At 24.3% G+C, this 21618-nt stretch overlaps 1 protein-coding gene across 1 annotated transcript in view; it reads right to left on the bottom strand.

Moving 5' to 3' along the window:
* Window positions 1–21618, bottom strand: part of LOC111637651 (sn1-specific diacylglycerol lipase alpha-like) — a 55552-nt gene that overhangs the window by 9735 nt on the left and 24199 nt on the right. The window contains exons 3-16 of the mRNA XM_023383194.1: window positions 19287–19498; window positions 17813–17914; window positions 17546–17723; window positions 17366–17450; window positions 16991–17125; window positions 14215–14292; window positions 13648–13772; window positions 12208–12355; window positions 7905–7988; window positions 7697–7774; window positions 5649–5729; window positions 5211–5353; window positions 4979–5120; window positions 1569–1771 (exon numbers count right to left, since the gene is read on the bottom strand). Coding sequence (XP_023238962.1) covers window positions 1569–1771; window positions 4979–5120; window positions 5211–5353; window positions 5649–5729; window positions 7697–7774; window positions 7905–7988; window positions 12208–12355; window positions 13648–13772; window positions 14215–14292; window positions 16991–17125; window positions 17366–17450; window positions 17546–17723; window positions 17813–17914; window positions 19287–19498 — 1794 coding nt within the window. The remainder of the gene's footprint in view (window positions 1–1568; window positions 1772–4978; window positions 5121–5210; window positions 5354–5648; window positions 5730–7696; window positions 7775–7904; window positions 7989–12207; window positions 12356–13647; window positions 13773–14214; window positions 14293–16990; window positions 17126–17365; window positions 17451–17545; window positions 17724–17812; window positions 17915–19286; window positions 19499–21618) is intronic.

Below are 21618 nucleotides of genomic sequence, written 5' to 3'. Positions count from 1 at the left end.
CTTCCATTTGTAACTGAGTTGGACTAAATAAATATATATATATATATATATAAAATAAATAGAAAAAAGTTACGGATTAAAAAAAGAGAAACTATTTTTCGAGGAAAGGTTAATGACACTTTGGTAAGCATCTAAACTTAGTAGTACACAAAAGTTTGAATTAGTTTTTCTATTAATATATTTCTTCATTCTACCTTCATTCTATTAATATTAAGATGGAATAAAAATATTTTAATTTGATTGTAAAATAAGCAAAAATTTTGAAATTGAAAAGTATTATTATTAGAATTTTTTTACATAAAAAATATTTATAATAGAGGTAATATATTTGTGAAATTATTTTATGCACAATACAGGAAATATCATTAAGTAAATTTGCTAAGATAAACTACATAGTAGCCTATATAAAAATTAAAATTCATACACTTTTAGAAAAATTCAATAAATAATGTGTAATTATTTATTGTGATGTAATCACAATGCTAGGCTGCAATTTTAAATAATTTTTTACTTTAAAATATATACTCTCCACTTCAAATTAGTCTCTTGCCCCTGTACATCATACTTTTCCATTAGTAATAGAGTTGTGTCAGTTGTCTAACTTCTTTCAGGGAAAAATTTTTTGAATTGAAATAACATAACTTATAGTTTGCACTAGAAGTTTATATAATTAATCAGGCCTTCTGCCCCTAATATTTCCATATCTAGTCTTGAATTTTATTTATCTAATGCCATTCTTGAGATTAAGGGAAGACAGACAGATGACAGACAACAGACAGATGACAGTGGAAATTTATAGGTCTATAGTTTTTTGAAATTGCAGCCCAAAAAGCTTCAATGCATAACTAATGGGATATTTATCAAATACAATAAAGTTTTGAATTAATCTTAAAGTATTAAAAGAAAAATGTTCAAGAAGTTTTGAGTACTAGATACTCATCATCAGAAACAGTGATTTAAAAATAGAAGACAGTTACTGTTCTATTTTCAAATTACTATTTCTGAGATAAATATAAATACAATATCTAACATTCAGAAGTGCTTGAACCTTTGTTATAAAATACCTCATTCTATTAATTAAAGAATTTTTGTTATAATTATCTTAAATAAATACCAAATCAATCATGAGTTAATAAGTAATACACATAATGCAGCAATAATTAAAGTTGTTTGATTTATTTTTAGGTGATAATTTTATAATCATCATTATCATCTTTAAAACTATATAGGTTATTATTTTAAAAAATTTAAAATTAGGCAATATGTCATTCAAAGCTGAAACTTAACAATAATTAATTTCACACCTTCCTTATGTATACCATTTAATTTGAAAGTATAGAACTGGAAACAGGCTCGTAAACTAGGTGGAGAACATTTGTTTTTAGTATAGTATTGCTAGAAGATGTAAGGAAGGTGTGAAATTAATTATTAAATTTAATATTATATACATTTTAGTATAAGTTTTGTCAGAAAGTTATTTAAATTAATTTTTCCTGTTGATTTACATGTTAAAAAATTCTGACAATAATTATAAATTTATTATAATTTTAAAATATTTTAAACCTTACTCTTCTTTCTTTGGATGATTTCTAACAATATGAATAATTCTTCCTGGAGGATACAATGGCTGATGCACTGTTAAAGCAATTGAAGAATCACTTGGATGGCAAGTTACATCTCTGTTTCCTGATTTATCAGGTGATATATCTGATAAATCAAATTTTAATTCTTCTGGACAACAACAAAATACACCTCCTAAAATAATCTTCCACTAAAAGCAAAAATTATATCAATTTTATTTTACAAAGAGAATTGTTATCTTAAGTCAAATTATAAATTTAAAACATTTAAGTAAGTATATATTAAAATAATTGATTTCACCTTTGGATCTTGACTTCTTTTAATAGCATTTATTAAGTCAGATCTTAAGGATTCCATTTGATGGAGACCAATACGTGGAACAAGGTCTTTACCCAAAACAACAGATGTAATAAAGTTTTTTGTATATTCAACAGCAGGCATACTGAAAAAGAATTTAAGTTTTAATAGAAAACATATTAAAACATCAATGTTTATAAATAATAAGATAATTTAAAATAAAATGATTCCTCACCTAAGTAAACCTCCAGGTGGGGAATAAGCATAACAAACTAAATTTGGATATTCTTGTTTTAATAATATAGCTAAAATTGCAGCAGTTCCTGCCCCAAGAGAATGACCAACAAGAACTAAGTCATATAATTGTGTGCCCTTCTCCTTTATAATTGAGTAAAGAAGCAGTAAAGAAAATATAATAATGAATTCCTAAATAATTCAATTATAGTATTTTCTTTAAAGTTAATTAAATCATATAAAAATTTATAAGTAGATGTAAACAATTTAAAATTTTTTAATATTGAGAAAAAGTACTTTAGTAAAGTTATTATTGAAAATTACAAAAAATATTTTAGTAATTATTATTTTAATACTGTAATATTAATTAATTAATACTAAAAAATTATAAACTTTAACATACAGAAATAAATTCATTATCAAATTATCTGTTACTCACAGGACTGTAATTAAATGCTTGTATGAGAATAGCTTCATCAATAAGTTTCCTCCTTATATATTCTGCAGCTTGTACCATTCCCTAATAAATAAATAAGAAGAATAATTTTATTAAATACTCATTTATAATTATTATATAATAATTTTAAACATATATATGTTTTTAACCATAACATACATATATGTATGTTATGGTTAAATCAATAGATCTAGTGAATACACATAAATCATTGGATATTCTGCATAATAACCAACAGTTTTGGTGAACATGATAAATTATTCATATTTTGGTAAAATTAGTCATGTTAACATGTTATTATCGACAATAATCAGCATCCTCTGGTTAAAGCAATAAATCTCTCAGTCGTATGTGATGCCTCCCATGTCTGGAACATTCCAGCAGTCATTTTGCAGTTGGATGCTGATAGCGGGATATATGAGAATGGCACCAAAAAGGGCCGACAGCCTCAAAAGCCTCCCCCAACAGCTCCTGATTTTATTGTGTATCCTTGTGACTGTGCCAGAAAATTGTCCATTACAGGCAGTCAAGGGTACAAGAGATGCAACTGTAAGATAAAATGCCTTTCAACAAAATATGGCTGCAAAAGTCACAACATACTTTGATTTGAAAAGTCATGACAATTTTTCCTGTTCTAACAAGTAGGAGGCTGTTTGTTTAAAAATGGTAAGAATAAAAATATTCTGTACTTTATAAGTTATTGCTACAGCCAATAGGTTTGGTTGTTATATAGAATAACTGGTGAAAATAATTAATTGCATGTATTTTATCATAATAATCACAAATACTGATTATTTTGTAAAATAAACAGTAATTATGTATAGTAACCAATTTTTTAGATTAGCTGTAACATATATACTAATTATAAACATTAAAAGATGCAATATTTAAGATTGCTTTATTTCATTGTTATATTTTAACATAATAATAACTTTTATGAAAATAAAACTGAAGTGGTAATATATGGTTTTTAGAAAAAAGATTTGTTATTTCAAAATAAAAACAATATATCAATGAAATAACTATCATCATATTCCTCTAAAACATTTGAATTAAGCTGTTATTTAAATAAAAAACTTTGTTTTGACTTCTATTTTACACAAACTTCATTCATTATATTTGTAATTCAAAAAGACAGTTAATAAAATAGTAATTATTAAAAACAGCAACACAGTTTTAAATAATTATTTATCTTTATATTATTTTCAAACTTAATTCTCATCTTCACTTCTGTTAAGTTAAATTACTGTTAACTGAAATAAATAATGTTCTAAATGAAATAAATCAGTGTAAGTAAATTCAAATGAAACTTAATGATTGAATTGGCAATAAATTGGCATAAGAACCATTTTATTAACTATTTTAACAAAACTCCACAATAAAATTTATTATTTATATAACCATTTAACTGGATGAGAAGTTAAATAAATAATACATTTTAATGATATTACAAGAATTTAAGATACTATCAGTTACAATTTTTACTTAGTGTTCTGTATTACTGAACATGGCTCAAATTTTAGACTATATAAATAATAATTTTTCTAATGACAGATAAAAATCTATTGAATATATTTATAGTCACTAAATGGAAAAATATTTTGAAGATAACAAAATTCATACCACAGTATTCAAATGATAAAAAACATTAGAACTAGTGGATTAATTTCTAAAACAGTCCAAATAATAATTAAATTTTTAGATTCCATATAAAATGTTCTCCTTATGCAATATACAGTAAAATGTCCAGACTATTTCAAAATTACAAATCAGAAAATCTTTATTATTAAATGCTCATTTCAAAATCATGATACTTTGAAAGTAAATTAAAATCCAGAAACACATTTTGTCATTTGGATTTTCCTTAATGATGTATAACCATTAAAAGTTTATTATCATATACATCAACTTGCAAATCAATATGTAAGAAGTTAGACATAAGAAATTTGATAAATTTTCTGAATTCATATTCAATAGTACAGCCAGAAATTTAGCAAAAGAAGTAAAAGTTTAAAAAATTTAACAAGTGTCAAATATTGTTTGAATAAAACTGTTCTATATACTAGATTCAATTGTTATAAATCATTCATATACAATAACATCATCACAATGTTGGACTAACAATATGAATAATTCTTCCTGGAGGATACAATGGCTGATGCACTGTTAAAGCAATTGAAGAATCACTTGGATGGCAAGTTACATCTCTGTTTCCTGATTTATCAGGTGATATATCTGATAAATCAAATTTTAATTCTTCTGGACAACAACAAAATACACCTCCTAAAATAATCTTCCACTAAAAGCAAAAATTATATCAATTTTATTTTACAAAGAGAATTGTTATCTTAAGTCAAATTATAAATTTAAAACATTTAAGTAAGTATATATTAAAATAATTGATTTCACCTTTGGATCTTGACTTCTTTTAATAGCATTTATTAAGTCAGATCTTAAGGATTCCATTTGATGGAGACCAATACGTGGAACAAGGTCTTTACCCAAAACAACAGATGTAATAAAGTTTTTTGTATATTCAACAGCAGGCATACTGAAAAAGAATTTAAGTTTTAATAGAAAACATATTAAAACATCAATGTTTATAAATAATAAGATAATTTAAAATAAAATGATTCCTCACCTAAGTAAACCTCCAGGTGGGGAATAAGCATAACAAACTAAATTTGGATATTCTTGTTTTAATAATATAGCTAAAATTGCAGCAGTTCCTGCCCCAAGAGAATGACCAACAAGAACTAAGTCATATAATTGTGTGCCCTTCTCCTTTATAATTGAGTAAAGAAGCAGTAAAGAAAATATAATAATGAATTCCTAAATAATTCAATTATAGTATTTTCTTTAAAGTTAATTAAATCATATAAAAATTTATAAGTATATGTAAACAATTTAAAATTTTTTAATATTGAGAAAAAGTACTTTAGTAAAGTTATTATTGAAAATTACAAAAAATATTTTAGTAATTATTATTTTAATACTGTAATATTAATTAATTAATACTAAAAAATTATAAACTTTAACATACAGAAATAAATTCATTATCAAATTATCTGTTACTCACAGGACTGTAATTAAATGCTTGTATGAGAATAGCTTCATCAATAAGTTTCCTCCTTATATATTCTGCAGCTTGTACCATTCCCTAATAAATAAATAAGAAGAATAATTTTATTAAATACTCATTTATAATTATTATATAATAATTTTAAACATATATATGTTTTTAACCATAACATACATATATGTATGTTATGGTTAAATCAATAGATCTAGTGAATACACATAAATCATTGGATATTCTGCATAATAACCAACAGTTTTGGTGAACATGATAAATTATTCATATTTTGGTAAAATTAGTCATGTTAACATGTTATTATCGACAATAATCAGCATCCTCTGGTTAAAGCAATAAATCTCTCAGTCGTATGTGATGCCTCCCATGTCTGGAACATTCCAGCAGTCATTTTGCAGTTGGATGCTGATAGCGGGATATATGAGAATGGCACCAAAAAGGGCCGACAGCCTCAAAAGCCTCCCCCAACAGCTCCTGATTTTATTGTGTATCCTTGTGACTGTGCCAGAAAATTGTCCATTACAGGCAGTCAAGGGTACAAGAGATGCAACTGTAAGATAAAATGCCTTTCAACAAAATATGGCTGCAAAAGTCACAACATACTTTGATTTGAAAAGTCATGACAATTTTTCCTGTTCTAACAAGTAGGAGGCTGTTTGTTTAAAAATGGTAAGAATAAAAATATTCTGTACTTTATAAGTTATTGCTACAGCCAATAGGTTTGGTTGTTATATAGAATAACTGGTGAAAATAATTAATTGCATGTATTTTATCATAATAATCACAAATACTGATTATTTTGTAAAATAAACAGTAATTATGTATAGTAACCAATTTTTTAGATTAGCTGTAACATATATACTAATTATAAACATTAAAAGATGCAATATTTAAGATTGCTTTATTTCATTGTTATATTTTAACATAATAATAACTTTTATGAAAATAAAACTGAAGTGGTAATATATGGTTTTTAGAAAAAAGATTTGTTATTTCAAAATAAAAACAATATATCAATGAAATAACTATCATCATATTCCTCTAAAACATTTGAATTAAGCTGTTATTTAAATAAAAAACTTTGTTTTGACTTCTATTTTACACAAACTTCATTCATTATATTTGTAATTCAAAAAGACAGTTAATAAAATAGTAATTATTAAAAACAGCAACACAGTTTTAAATAATTATTTATCTTTATATTATTTTCAAACTTAATTCTCATCTTCACTTCTGTTAAGTTAAATTACTGTTAACTGAAATAAATAATGTTCTAAATGAAATAAATCAGTGTAAGTAAATTCAAATGAAACTTAATGATTGAATTGGCAATAAATTGGCATAAGAACCATTTTATTAACTATTTTAACAAAACTCCACAATAAAATTTATTATTTATATAACCATTTAACTGGATGAGAANTTTTAACTCTATATACTGTATTTAAATTTTCTATTAAAAAATCTTAGATGCTAAATAAATAAATTAATTAATACTGTATAATATTTAAAATATATATAAATAATTACATATTGCATATATTGCAAATAATCATATATTGCAAGTAAATTATATATAGCAAAAGTTCATGGGAGTTTTTTTGTAAATTACCTTATATTTAACAGACATTTGCTACATTGTAAAATTATTAGGAAAACATGTAATTTCCTAATATAGTACATATATAAATACAAAATAGAATTAATCTGATATTTTGCATAATTGGTAGTACAGTATATGTACAGTACTATACATATTTTCATAAAAATTTATCATTAAAGCTGAATATAATTTTAATAGACTGAATGCTTTAACTTTGTAAAATTAAAGAAATATGAAGCATGAAATCAAATACAAATGCAATTTAAATTGGATTGGTTCATTTTGTATCATTACCAAGCAACATAATTTTGGAATAAATAAAACATATCTGTCTTTCAGCTTTAAAAATCAAAGAGATTATTTAACATGTATTTACCAAAAATGTAAACTAGTAAGAATATAGCAGAGTGGAACTTAAAGTAAAATTAACCTTATGGCCCAACCAGTCATCATGGATAGGTTCTGTTGGCAGATGCTCTCCTTCTGCATTTAAATCTGTAATTACATCCTGGGAAAACATTAAATTTCTGTTTTATAATGCCAATGTTATTGACAAAAATAAAGATTTACATGTTTAAATATAAATTCTCAATTTTATATAGTTGTTACATAGTTATAAAGCATAAAATTTTATTCACCTGAAGGGAAAGTGTTCCTCGAATTGATACAATAACAGTTCTCTTTTCATGATCTACAGCAACAAAAAAAGGTGTTTCTCCAACCTATAATAAAATCAAACAAAAGTTAAATGAATGGAAAGACAGACAAACAGCAGACACACAACAGTGGGAATTTATAGGTCTACAATTTTTTCAAATTGCAGACCAATAATAATTACTATACTTGGAATCACTAAACAAATCACACACAGGTTTGAAGAATTAATTATATATATGATTGCAAAAGGGAAAAAATCATATTTTCATTATCTTATTAAATATTCAAAAACTATGAGTTGGATGGTTTAAATCTATACTAATGCAGCAATCTGCTTTAGTTTATCATTACACTTACATATGAATAAATTTCAACTGTTAAAAAAAATGAATGTTAGTAGCAAGGAGTACTAATTGTTCCCTTGTACCCCTGGCTGCATCACTATTCATATTTAATGAATCATTTATTCTGTTTTAAAATCAAATTTTTATATTATTGATTAAAATTGTTAGTATTTGNACCAGTTAAATGTCTGACCCCAAAAGTAATAAAGAAAAGTACTAAGAAGAAACAATAAAAAGTTGAAAACAAAGAATGGGAAAACTATCATAAAACTTGGTGATAATCACCACACTATATAGAAACAGAATTCTGCTGAATATGAATACTGATTTTACATAAATTTAAATGCATTTTTTTATTTGTAATTCTACTTTCTAAAAGACTTTTCCTGATTGGATTTTTGTTTTTCTTTTGTAGTATTATTTATTAAAAGGTTTCAATTTAGGTTCTTTTTTTTTATAAAAATAAGCAAATATCTAAATTTAAAATCATAGTAATCTGTAGAAATAAAAAAAATGTATCATTTATTCAATATAAATTTATAAAATTTATATATCATAAAAACAATATTTTATTTATAGCCTAATTATTATAATTTGATTGCAAAATAATATAATATATTTAAAAACTTACTTCAACATGATAAGTTGCATAAACAACTTCCATATTATGTAGCTGACACATTTTTCTAAGTGCAGCATAATTACAAAGACAACAATTATCCTCTACAACTGTAGCTGCATCATATTTTCTCTTTTGTCTTACAGGCAAACAATAACATCTGTTAATATTTATGAAAAATATGAGCATTATTTTTATAACTATAGTCAATGGCATAACTACTAGAAGGAAGAGGAAGAGCAGTCTTTACTTTGGAAATGTTATTGGTCATGGCCCTGTTTTTTTTAATTATAATCATTCTTTTTGGAAAAATTATATCAATATTATCATCTCTGATGCTGCAACTTCTTGATTACTCATAATATAATTAATGTATAATTTAATTTTTAAAGAATATAAATGGCACTGCGAATCGGCACTTTCTTGTGCAAGGAACATCATACTTGATACAATACTACTTTTAATTAATGAGAATCAGCCAAATACTTGATCTTGTCTGTATCCAGACAAGCTGCTATATAAGAGTCCAGTCTAGATTTGAGTTTGCATTCTCTAATAAAACAAAATGAAGCATTACTACTATGATGTTCTGACTGACAATTCTAAAATATTACTTCATTATTATTACATTAAATAATTTTAGTACATTTATTTTATACTATTATCACCAAGGCTGCAAGTCATAGCTGGGGCCTCATCTCAATGTGTACTACTAATACTTTTGTTTTTTGTCTGTATAATGCCTCTACAAGTAATTGGGCCAGAGGCCTCAAGTGTTTAAAATAACCTTGATTATTATTACCATAATTCTTATATGCATTCTCTAATAATTGGTTTAAGGATTAGAAACTGCAATTATATCACAAATAAAATAATGTTTAATTTGATCATTATCTGAAATAATTTTTCTCAAGTTTTTGGAATTTTTTTATAGATATTTTGATATCTGAAGTATATAACATAATAGAAAAAATTGCTGAAATTAAAAAAATTATATATGCATAAATATGTATTTTTTATAAAACTGTTCAAAACATTATAATTAATCTGTATAATTCTGAGCATTCTGTGCCTTATTAAAAGATATTAAAATTCAGAATATAGTTTGTATATAATATAAAAATTTAATATTAATTGTATATTTTATAAAAAATTATCATATTTAAATCAGCATTCTAAAAACAGCATAGTTATGAGCATTAGATGTAAATATCTTTATTGTAAAATTTTACACTGCATTATAAAATATAAGCTGTAGTAAAATGACAATGCATTTTCAACTTACAAAAATATATTTCAAAGCTAGTGTAATATAATGAAATTGTATATAACTATGTTGACCAATATTGTTAATTGGTAGAAGGTGGATATGGACTTCTTTTAAGGTAAAAATTAAAGTTATGCCACTGACTACAATATTATAAATTTTGAATTTTTGATATAAGACTATACCTTATATATGGACAAAGTTGACAACATCCTGTACTACTGTTTACCATCATAAACATTGGCCAACCATAAACTGCCAAAGCATAATGAAGATAATGTGTTATTGTTTGTACTTCTTTAGCTACATTCTAAAGAAAAACAATTTAATTCAGTTAGTTATTATTGTTTTCATTTTAAATAAATTATAAATTACAATTGAATAGGAAAAGTTTATTAAATTCTTTAAAATACTATGAAAATTTTATAAATATGGGCAGAAATTTCAAAATTTATTAATCTAAAGAAAAACAAAGATCCATACTGAAAAAATATGGCTGTTCAGTAAGAAGCAATTTGATGGCCTTCAGACTAATATAGATCTTTTTAGTTAAATTAAAGAATACATTAAACAATTCATCATTATGAAGATTACTTGGCATGAATCCATAGAAAACAAAGTTTAATAAACTTAATTGAAAAATCAATATATATATATATTTCATGTGATCTTATGATATTGATGAATAAGCTATGTAGATAAATGTTAAGAGCAAATTTATTCAATCATAATACAGTAGAGCATCAATTATCTGAAACAATTTGGGACTGGGGTTGTTCGGATAACTGATCATTTACAAAAAATATATTAAACACAAAACTGTACTGTATATAATTTGTATTACACATCTTACAAATACATACCTTACATAATGTAATACATTAAACTAAGCCTACAGTTCAGTTTGGCAGGGAGGGGAAGAGTGCTGCAACACCACAGCCCTAGCAGAAATTTGAATTTGCCAATTGGAACACTTTCGGTTAACCAATGTTTCAATTGATCGGTATTTGGATAATTAATGCTCTATTGTATTGTATTACATAAAGATCTATAGTAGACAAATATAACAATTTGTTTTCTGATTACTGTTAACAATTAATTGAACATGGAGGATGTACAGGAAACTGATAATGCAACAAAAAATAAATAAATAAAAATTAACACAATCTGGACATTCCTTCCCTAAAAAGTGTCATTAGTACTGTATAAGGCAAGGAAATGTAAAAACCTGGAAGTGAAAGGAATTAGAAGTAGAGAACGAAAACTGTCAATAACTCACCAACTTCTTTGCTCAGATTATATATTAATGTCTAAAAGTTTATGAAAAATTTTCAACACAAGTTCTAGCAGTCCAATTCTGATTGCTAAAATTCCAAGAGTCACCTTCCTTTTAGGCTAAGAAAACTTTCCTGTACATAACCTTTAAAATAATATGCAATTTTTCTTCTTAATTGTTTTTAGTCTTCACTGTTCTTTCTGAACAAAGGAAGAAAAAAGATTTTTTTTTTCATTTTTGTCCCTTGGATATACACAGAAACCGTCAAAAAAACATCTTTGCTTAGCCAATAATCACTGTGTAGTTCTCCCACCATGCTTAAACCAGTTAAATGTCTGACCCCAAAAGTAATAAAGAAAAGTACTAAGAAGAAACAATAAAAAGTTGGAAACAAAGAATGGGAAAACTATCATAAAACTTGGTGATAATCACCACACTATATAGAAACAGAATTCTGCTGAATATGAATACTGATTTTACATAAATTTAAATGCATTTTTTTATTTGTAATTCTACTTTCTAAAAGACTTTTCCTGATTGGATTTTTGTTTTTCTTTTGTAGTATTATTTATTAAAAGGTTTCAATTTAGGTTCTTTTTTTTTATAAAAATAAGCAAATATCTAAATTTAAAATCATAGTAATCTGTAGAAATAAAAAAAATGTATCATTTATTCAATATAAATTTATAAAATTTATATATCATAAAAACAATATTTTATTTATAGCCTAATTATTATAATTTGATTGCAAAATAATATAATATATTTAAAAACTTACTTCAACATGATAAGTTGCATAAACAACTTCCATATTATGTAGCTGACACATTTTTCTAAGTGCAGCATAATTGCAAAGACAACAATTATCCTCTACAACTGTAGCTGCATCATATTTTCTCTTTTGTCTTACAGGCAAACAATAACATCTGTTAATATTTATGAAAAATATGAGCATTATTTTTATAACTATAGTCAATGGCATAACTACTAGAAGGAAGAGGAAGAGCAGTCTTTACTTTGGAAATGTTATTGGTCATGGCCCTGTTTTTTTTAATTATAATCATTCTTTTTGGAAAAATTATATCAATATTATCATCTCTGATGCTGCAACTTCTTGATTACTCATAATATAATTAATGTATAATTTAATTTTTAAAGAATATAAATGGCACTGCGAATCGGCACTTTCTTGTGCAAGGAACATCATACTTGATACAATACTACTTTTAATTAATGAGAATCAGCCAAATACTTGATCTTGTCTGTATCCAGACAAGCTGCTATATAAGAGTCCAGTCTAGATTTGAGTTTGCATTCTCTAATAAAACAAAATGAAGCATTACTACTATGATGTTCTGACTGACAATTCTAAAATATTACTTCATTATTATTACATTAAATAATTTTAGTACATTTATTTTATACTATTATCACCAAGGCTGCAAGTCATAGCTGGGGCCTCATCTCAATGTGTACTACTAATACTTTTGTTTTTTGTCTGTATAATGCCTCTACAAGTAATTGGGCCAGAGGCCTCAAGTGTTTAAAATAACCTTGATTATTATTACCATAATTCTTATATGCATTCTCTAATAATTGGTTTAAGGATTAGAAACTGCAATTATATCACAAATAAAATAATGTTTAATTTGATCATTATCTGAAATAATTTTTCTCAAGTTTTTGGAATTTTTTTATAGATATTTTGATATCTGAAGTATATAACATAATAGAAAAAATTGCTGAAATTAAAAAAATTATATATGCATAAATATGTATTTTTTATAAAACTGTTCAAAACATTATAATTAATCTGTATAATTCTGAGCATTCTGTGCCTTATTAAAAGATATTAAAATTCAGAATATAGTTTGTATATAATATAAAAATTTAATATTAATTGTATATTTTATAAAAAATTATCATATTTAAATCAGCATTCTAAAAACAGCATAGTTATGAGCATTAGATGTAAATATCTTTATTGTAAAATTTTACACTGCATTATAAAATATAAGCTGTAGTAAAATGACAATGCATTTTCAACTTACAAAAATATATTTCAAAGCTAGTGTAATATAATGAAATTGTATATAACTATGTTGACCAATATTGTTAATTGGTAGAAGGTGGATATGGACTTCTTTTAAGGTAAAAATTAAAGTTATGCCACTGACTACAATATTATAAATTTTGAATTTTTGATATAAGACTATACCTTATATATGGACAAAGTTGACAACATCCTGTACTACTGTTTACCATCATAAACATTGGCCAACCATAAACTGCCAAAGCATAATGAAGATAATGTGTTATTGTTTGTACTTCTTTAGCTACATTCTAAAGAAAAACAATTTAATTCAGTTAGTTATTATTGTTTTCATTTTAAATAAATTATAAATTACAATTGAATAGGAAAAGTTTATTAAATTCTTTAAAATACTATGAAAATTTTATAAATATGGTAGATGAAATAATTCGTGCTAGTTTTAAAAAAATTTAAAATGTAGAATTAGTTTATTGTTTAGGTTATTTTTATTATATGTGTTCATTTTTGTTTTACAGTTTATCAAGGAAAAGACAAACAAGTAACATCATTTATTTAGTAAAATTTCTTTTAAGAATCCAGGAAAACTTAATTTATATGTATTTTCCTTATAAATATTTCTTATTTTTTCTATCCTTAACCTTCACTGTCACTTGTACAATAAGATTTTTATAAAATTTAGAAACGAGAAATATGAAATAAAAAAAAAAGAATAAAATTTAATTTTCTACTTACTGGATTATTAATATCCAGGAACTTGGTTTTAGGAGTTATAGGAACTCCCGAAAGGAACTGATAAGTATCATTTTTTTGCTGAAAAAGTATAAATTTTTTTATCTATGAACTTTAAAAGAAAATATTATAAATAATTAAATTTTTTGAAAAATTTGAAACCTTGAATCATAACATTATTAGAGAAAGTTTGGCATCTTAAAGTAAAGCAGTTGTTACTGTAATATTACTATATGTAGATCAATTAAAGGAAAGTATATAATTTTCCTAGATAATATGACTAAGTTAGAAAATGGTTTTGATATAAATTAAATAAAAATTTTATTATTATTATTATTATTTTTATTTTTATTAGATAACTATGTGGATTAAGAGTTTTTATCATCATAAAGCATCAGGATTCATCTTGTTCTTCATAAAATTCTTACTTAGTTCAAGTATAGAGACCTTTTCATCTTTTTGAATTATGCTAAAGATGCACAGGTAAAGATGTGATGCACACAATCACATCTTTATCTGTGACTAAGTTATGCTAGTCACATAATCACACATGCTTACCAGAAGTTAAGGATGTGACTATGTAACTAGTATTACTAATAAATATTGAAAATATGATAAAAACTCAAAGTCTGTTTTAATTCTATCTTCTTTGCCAAATTATTGTCTAGAATGTGAAGCAGTCTTTAGTCACCTTTCTATAAAGTCAAACCCATTATCCATCTAAATTGTGAACTTATTTGTATTCATAAATATAACATGTCCATAAAAATAAAGGCTTAATTTCTTTAATTAAATATGAATGATAGTATTACATGAATGGCATTTTAAAAAATTTAATATCAAAAAAACAACAAATAATTTTTAAAATTAATTGAAAAACATATTACTAACTGAAATAACTGTCAGAAAGAAATGAGTCACTGTCAAAAAATGAAAATTATTTAATTTAAAATATAAATATTTTAATAAAAAAAGAAAATAAATAAAATAGAATGTATTCCAAACAAACTTAATGTCTTATATAAATATAATAAATATGTATGATATGTATGATAAAAAATAGCATGAAAAGATCACAAAAAATAATAGCATACATAAGTAAATAATGAAATATGAAATAGTCAGAATAATTAACAATAAAATATATTAAATTTTAAATATTTAAAAACACAGAATTGTAAAAAAAATCTATAAACTTTATAATGTATACTTACAAATAATAAAAGCAAGATTAAAATATATTCTCTAGAGTTTTCTTTTAAGTATTTAATGAATTTTAACAAGCTATATTTAAAAGATTTAAATATAGCCTGTTAAAATTTAATTTATATATATTTTTTATAAAACAAATAAATTATGTGCTCTTTACTCTTAAAAAAATTAAATTTTATTCTATTGGAAATTAGAGAATCAACAAGTCAATATAAATACAACTAAACAAGAGTGTTGTTTGAGCACATCACTAAGAGATGTAATTTATCTTCACACTTTATATCAATCAAATTTCTTTTCTTATTAAAATTGATAAACATTTATTAATATATTAATTCTTTTCTTATGAAAGTGTATTTTCATATTAATTATCAATCTGTTATTGCCTGTAAAATTTACACAAATTTTATAATAATTTATATATGTTTTTAACTAGAAATATCAAAAATTTATTATACTACTCAGAACATTGAATAAAACATGCCACACCATACAATGAATGCAAAGTTAAATAACACAAGAATATGTTAAATTTTTAATTATCATTTATATTGTATAAAAGCTACTTTAAAATTATAAATAAAAATTTATATAATCTATTTTTTATTTGTACTTTTATAAGTATTAATCCTATTAATTTGGAACAAATAAAAGAATCTTCTCCAAAAAGTAACAGTCCTAATAAGTGACTGACAATTTAAAATTCACATCAATAATTTTTTACAATGTAAAAGTTATTTATATTTTGATACATTTTAAAATAAGAAAATATACCCTATAGTTAATAAAAACAAATTGTTTCCCTATGAAGAAAAATGGAATATCTACTGTATATTAAAATACAAGGTAAGTAAAAATTTTAATGACAGTACAAAAACAAAAGCATTTTTTATTTTTTTTAACATTATAATAAACATTATTATTTATTCAATACTATTATCATAGGCTCATTGAATTTACATTCATAAAATAAAAACATTTTTATTTTTATTTTACAATTGTAGATTCAATGAGTCAATCAAAATACAGTAGAGTTGATTTTTATTATAAATGAAATGAGTTGTTCTGGTTTATTGCTTTTAACTCCTCTTTTTTGTCACAATAAATTATTATATAATTATTAATTATGAATGAATATTGCACAGAATTTTTTTGTTTCCACTTGCAAAATTTGTATATAAGAAATTCAAATATTATATGCTTTATAAATGAGTTATTAATTTAATTTGAAAAAACTTATATGCCAAATTTTCAAAATATTTTTTGAAATTTTTCTACACTTATTTATAAATTATTCTATCAATATATTTCTTTGTTGAATCAGAAAGAAATTTCAATATTTTCTTTAGAAAACTTTTCCTTATAAAATGTGATTTTTATGTAATTGTTTTCAAAGTTTTATAAATCTTATTTTTAAAAATTATTTTATAAAATTCGTAAACTGATTTAACTCTTTCTTAATTTCTCAATTCAATTGTTGTCTTGTTAAAATTTAAAATTTATTCACCTTTAATTATTATATTTAATTATTATTAATTCATTTTGTTGCACTTAAAAATTTTCTTACTTGATTGACAATCATCTGTCTTTCCATCTGTTGAAATTTTCTCAACAACACCATACCTGCAACTACATCAGAAGGGACAACATCCAGATCACGAAAAAATTCAGAAAGAAGTTTGGCTATTTCAGCAAATGAATTCTGAAGAAACAAATATTGTATATTTATCAAACAACATTAAAAATTTCAATTTTAATTAATTTGATCATTAACTTTTATCATTTTATAATAATAGTCTACTCCTCAAATATAAATCCAACTAAAACTATGCTTTTCTCAGAGCAAAAAGTTTTCACTCTAAGAAAAGCTGTTTGAATTGGATAAACTATAGAATATTTTATTTATTAAAATCAAATTAATGATAAAAAATAAGCAACTTACTCTATGCCTATCTGAATGTCCCAAACAACAGAAAAGTAATCTACATCTTTTATTCCAACTATTTTGATATTCACGCATAGCTTTTCTATTTTATAAAGTAAATAATTCAAATATTTATAGAAAAACAAAATAATATCTAATAAGTTTCAATTCTTTCAAACTTATTTAGATGCACTGTACCTCTGCCTCCAATTTCGATGCCCACTACCAGACCTTTTATATCGAAATTTCGCTCTTCCTTCTCTAAGACTTCTTTGATACCTTTTCATTTTCACCCATGACCTTCCTGCTGCATCAAAAGTGCACCAGGTAGTAACTAATACACTTAATAGAACACACCAGTTGCAAATGATAATACCTGAAATTAAGTTATAAATGAATAGTACGATAAAAGGCTACGTTTGTTTTAAAAATTTATTACATAAAATATAGTAACGGATCATTAACCTAAAACAGCTTTTTTAGCAACTCCCATTGGACAAGAGCCATAATGTCTTCCTATCCAAACCACTCCAACAATAAGCCAAGCCAATTCTACTAAAAATATTCCTAAAAAAAAAAAAAACAAATTACAGTAAATAACTTTTTTTCACTCTGCTATTCATATTTATAAAATAAATTATTATTCTAACTATAATTTATTTCAATTGTTCTTTTTTTTAATATTTAATATTTAAAATATCCTATCTAAATGCAAAACAAGAAATATAGACGTATTACTGATAATAATAAACCTGTCTTTACATATAATATTCTGTATTTGCATCTGTTTTATATCAAAATCTTTTCAGGTTATTTTTTATGACATTTAAAATTTGCTAGAACATAAAAAGAAATTTAATTTATCGAAAAAAACAAATGATATTTGATTAACATTTAAATGTTAATTCAAATATAATTTATTTTTTGATAAATTAAATTTTTTTTTGTTCTATCAAATTTTTAAAATGTCATTAAAAATATAAGTTTGTTTAGAAAAAATTCAAATGTAATTTATTTAGAAAACCTGTAAAAATAATACAGAATTATTTAAACTTATCAATAAATAAAATCATTAATTTAATAAAAATTTTTTCTTAAAAATAAAATTCTAAAATTCTAAATAATATTTGAATAAATAATAAATATTTATAACAATTCTGTACTCTAAATATATAAATATTATACAGCATATAAAGGAAATTTAATCTAAGAAATTGCTTAGCTTTCTCTTTACTGATTTATTCTAAACAATTCAGTTGCTTATCTATGCTAATTTTATTTTTTAAATTTTTATTTAAATTGCTGAATTTCTTAATGCTATTAAGCTTTAACTAATCAAGTAGAATGCTTGTACAAAAGGAATTATGAAAATAAATGTATTAAAATTAATTAATTCAATGAATCTTTTTCTCTAATTAGTTTTATTTCAGCAATAAAGATTAAAAAAAAACACATAAAAACTTTAAATTTTATAAAATATTAATGCCTTCAGCAGAGTATTCCAGCTTCAGGAGAATCAAATATTTGTTTATGTCTGCTATGGTTAAATTTGTTTTGATCTTCAAATTCCTAGAATTTACGATATTTTGTTAAGATTTGACCTTAAAGATAAACTATCCAACATAGAAATGTTGGATTTTACATTTAACATTTTAATATATCTCTTTTGCACAATTAAAGAAGATTAAAATAGATTTAATTAAATTTAAAATTTTTCAAAACATTAAATTTTTTAATCTTAAATTTCATTATTGATTAAATCTGCTTTTTATTCAATTTTAAATATTTTTGAATTATTGTTTTGGAAAGTTATTAAAAATATATTATACAATACATTAAAATCATTAAATAGTACACATTTAAAAATTTTAATAGCATCAATCATCATGGCAAAAAATTTTACATTATGTTATAATTAGCATCCAAGATATTTACTTACCAAGTCTTACATAAAGTAAATATTGCATTGATGCCCTGGGAGCAGTGTATAGAATAGTTCCTCTCATTCCAACCCAGGAAATAAATCCCTCCACCACAATACAACCAGAAAGAATGACTACATATCCGAGTACATGCTCGTACAAGTCTATCATACATTCGGAACTCCCTCCAAAATCCATAACACTTAAGATTATGGATAATACTACAAGCCTGCAGGATAAAGTTTAATTAACATCTTTTAAATTTAACAAAAGCTCAATTAGATTAATAAATTGCAAGTATTACTATTGCAGTACTTATTCTGCAAGTACAGTATTAGAAATAAATTTATTGAGATTATATTTTCATTCATTTGTCATTCACTATACTAAATTGTATTACAGTATGTAAAATCTATGTACAGTATATATCACTTTGAATCATTTCATTTCTCTTGAAATTATAAATTTGCAATATTATATTTTTGCTGTTTAGTGTAATTTTTAAAGTATAATAATTAAAATAATAATAACCTAATATTTGCAAAGAAAACATTATTGTAGTGGAGAATAAAATAATAAACTATATAAATCTATAATTTTAATATTTTTAATTATAATATTTAAGATTAAGTCATACTTTTTAAGCTAGGTTTATGAAAAGTTTTACAAGATTTGATTAGTTGAGAAATTCTTGAATTTCCCAACAGTATCATTTGATCATATCAGAAGACATCATCACAAATTATGATCATATAGAGAATATATATCATGTTAAGATCTCACCCCACTGCCAATAATGTTGAAACTCACATATGATTCCTTTGTACAGGTTCTTCAATATTTATGAGCATGTACAGTACAGTATGTTGTATTAATGGATTGTAACCAGGAAGGCCAGAGGACCCAGGCCTCCCTTACAGTTGTAAATAAGTAAATTAAGAAAAATCAAATAAGTACAGGAAAAAGATTTGAATATGACAAACACATTTGTACACATGAATAGTATAGTAGCCTACATGGGTGTCTGTACAGAGGAGGACAAATGGAGCACTTACACATCCCTGGATCCAGTAAAAAATTCCACAAATTATAAGCATAAAATTATAATGTAACCTTACACACTCCACCATGGGATGCTTTGTCTGTCTTTTTGTATTAAATAATACTCTATTCTACAATCTACTTGTAAAAAACAAAAAAAAATTAAATAATTTATTGATTTTAATTTTTAAAAATTTATTGATGTAATTATTTGTCTCCAACCTTCTCAAGACATGTACTGTACATAGATACAATCAGGGGTGGAATTAGGTTGTTCGGGGCCTAGGGCTTATTGAAGTCCAATGGAGACCCATTTTTTGTTAGATTAAGAATCATTAATTGCGGTTTAAAATTCTTTTAATAACATCAAATTTTATTAAAATTTGATGTTATTAAAATTTATGATAATAATTTAATTTTTGTGGGTCCAGGGCTTAAATAAGCCCTATTAGTCCCTATGTAGATCTACCCACAACGCTAGTGGTTACGTTCACAGTAGTACAGACAAAGGATACAGGAGTGAATATAGGTTTGCACGTTCTAATTCGACCCCCTAATATCTATTCAAGTTACGCTATTAGTTAGAACTGTAGTACATGTACTGTACTATTTAACACAGTTGCTACATAATTCGCTACATTTAAAATTTTTATATGTTATTATAAAATAACAATTATTGGGCTGCAATTTGAAAAAATTGTAGAACTAGAAATTCCCACTGTTGTCCGTCAAAATGTCTGTCTTTCCTAAATCTCGAGAATAGAGTTATATTGATGAAAGTCGAGACCAGATATACAAAGCTTAGATGCAGGTCCCAATTAACCATATACGAACTTCCGATGCAAACCGGAAGTCACGTTATTTCAATTCAAAAATTTTCCCAGGAAGGAGTTAAACAGATGACCGGTATGACTCTATTGATAACAGTATGGTGAACAAGGGAAAGACTCTACTAATTTGAGATGGAGAGTATATATTTTAAATTTAATAAATTTAAAAAATGTGATTAAAAATTGCAGAATGGCATTGCGATTATGTCACAATAAATAAATAATTGCTAGTTTTGTTTCATTTATTTTGAATATAGAAATTATTACGTTAAAATTAAGTGTTTATTTAGGTCTACACGCAAATTTCGATGTACTGCACTTGTACTGTATATTGTGGAGTGTTGTATGAGCAGGGGCTCTGCTATAGTTAGAGTAAGAAGTTCTATTATTGTTCACGAGACGAGTTTTTATGAAGTTCTAGAGATAAGTGGATTAGTCATAAATAGTAACATGCACTCAAGTTTGTTGAGTGGTCATC

The sequence above is a fragment of the Centruroides sculpturatus genome, unplaced genomic scaffold (assembly GCF_000671375.1).
Source record: "Centruroides sculpturatus isolate CEXI.00-Female unplaced genomic scaffold, Cexi_2.0 scaffold1027, whole genome shotgun sequence".
NCBI classification, from domain to species: domain Eukaryota; kingdom Metazoa; phylum Arthropoda; class Arachnida; order Scorpiones; family Buthidae; genus Centruroides; species Centruroides sculpturatus.
Note: the sequence above shows the minus strand (reverse complement) of the source record. Positions and strands in the feature narration are given on the sequence as shown.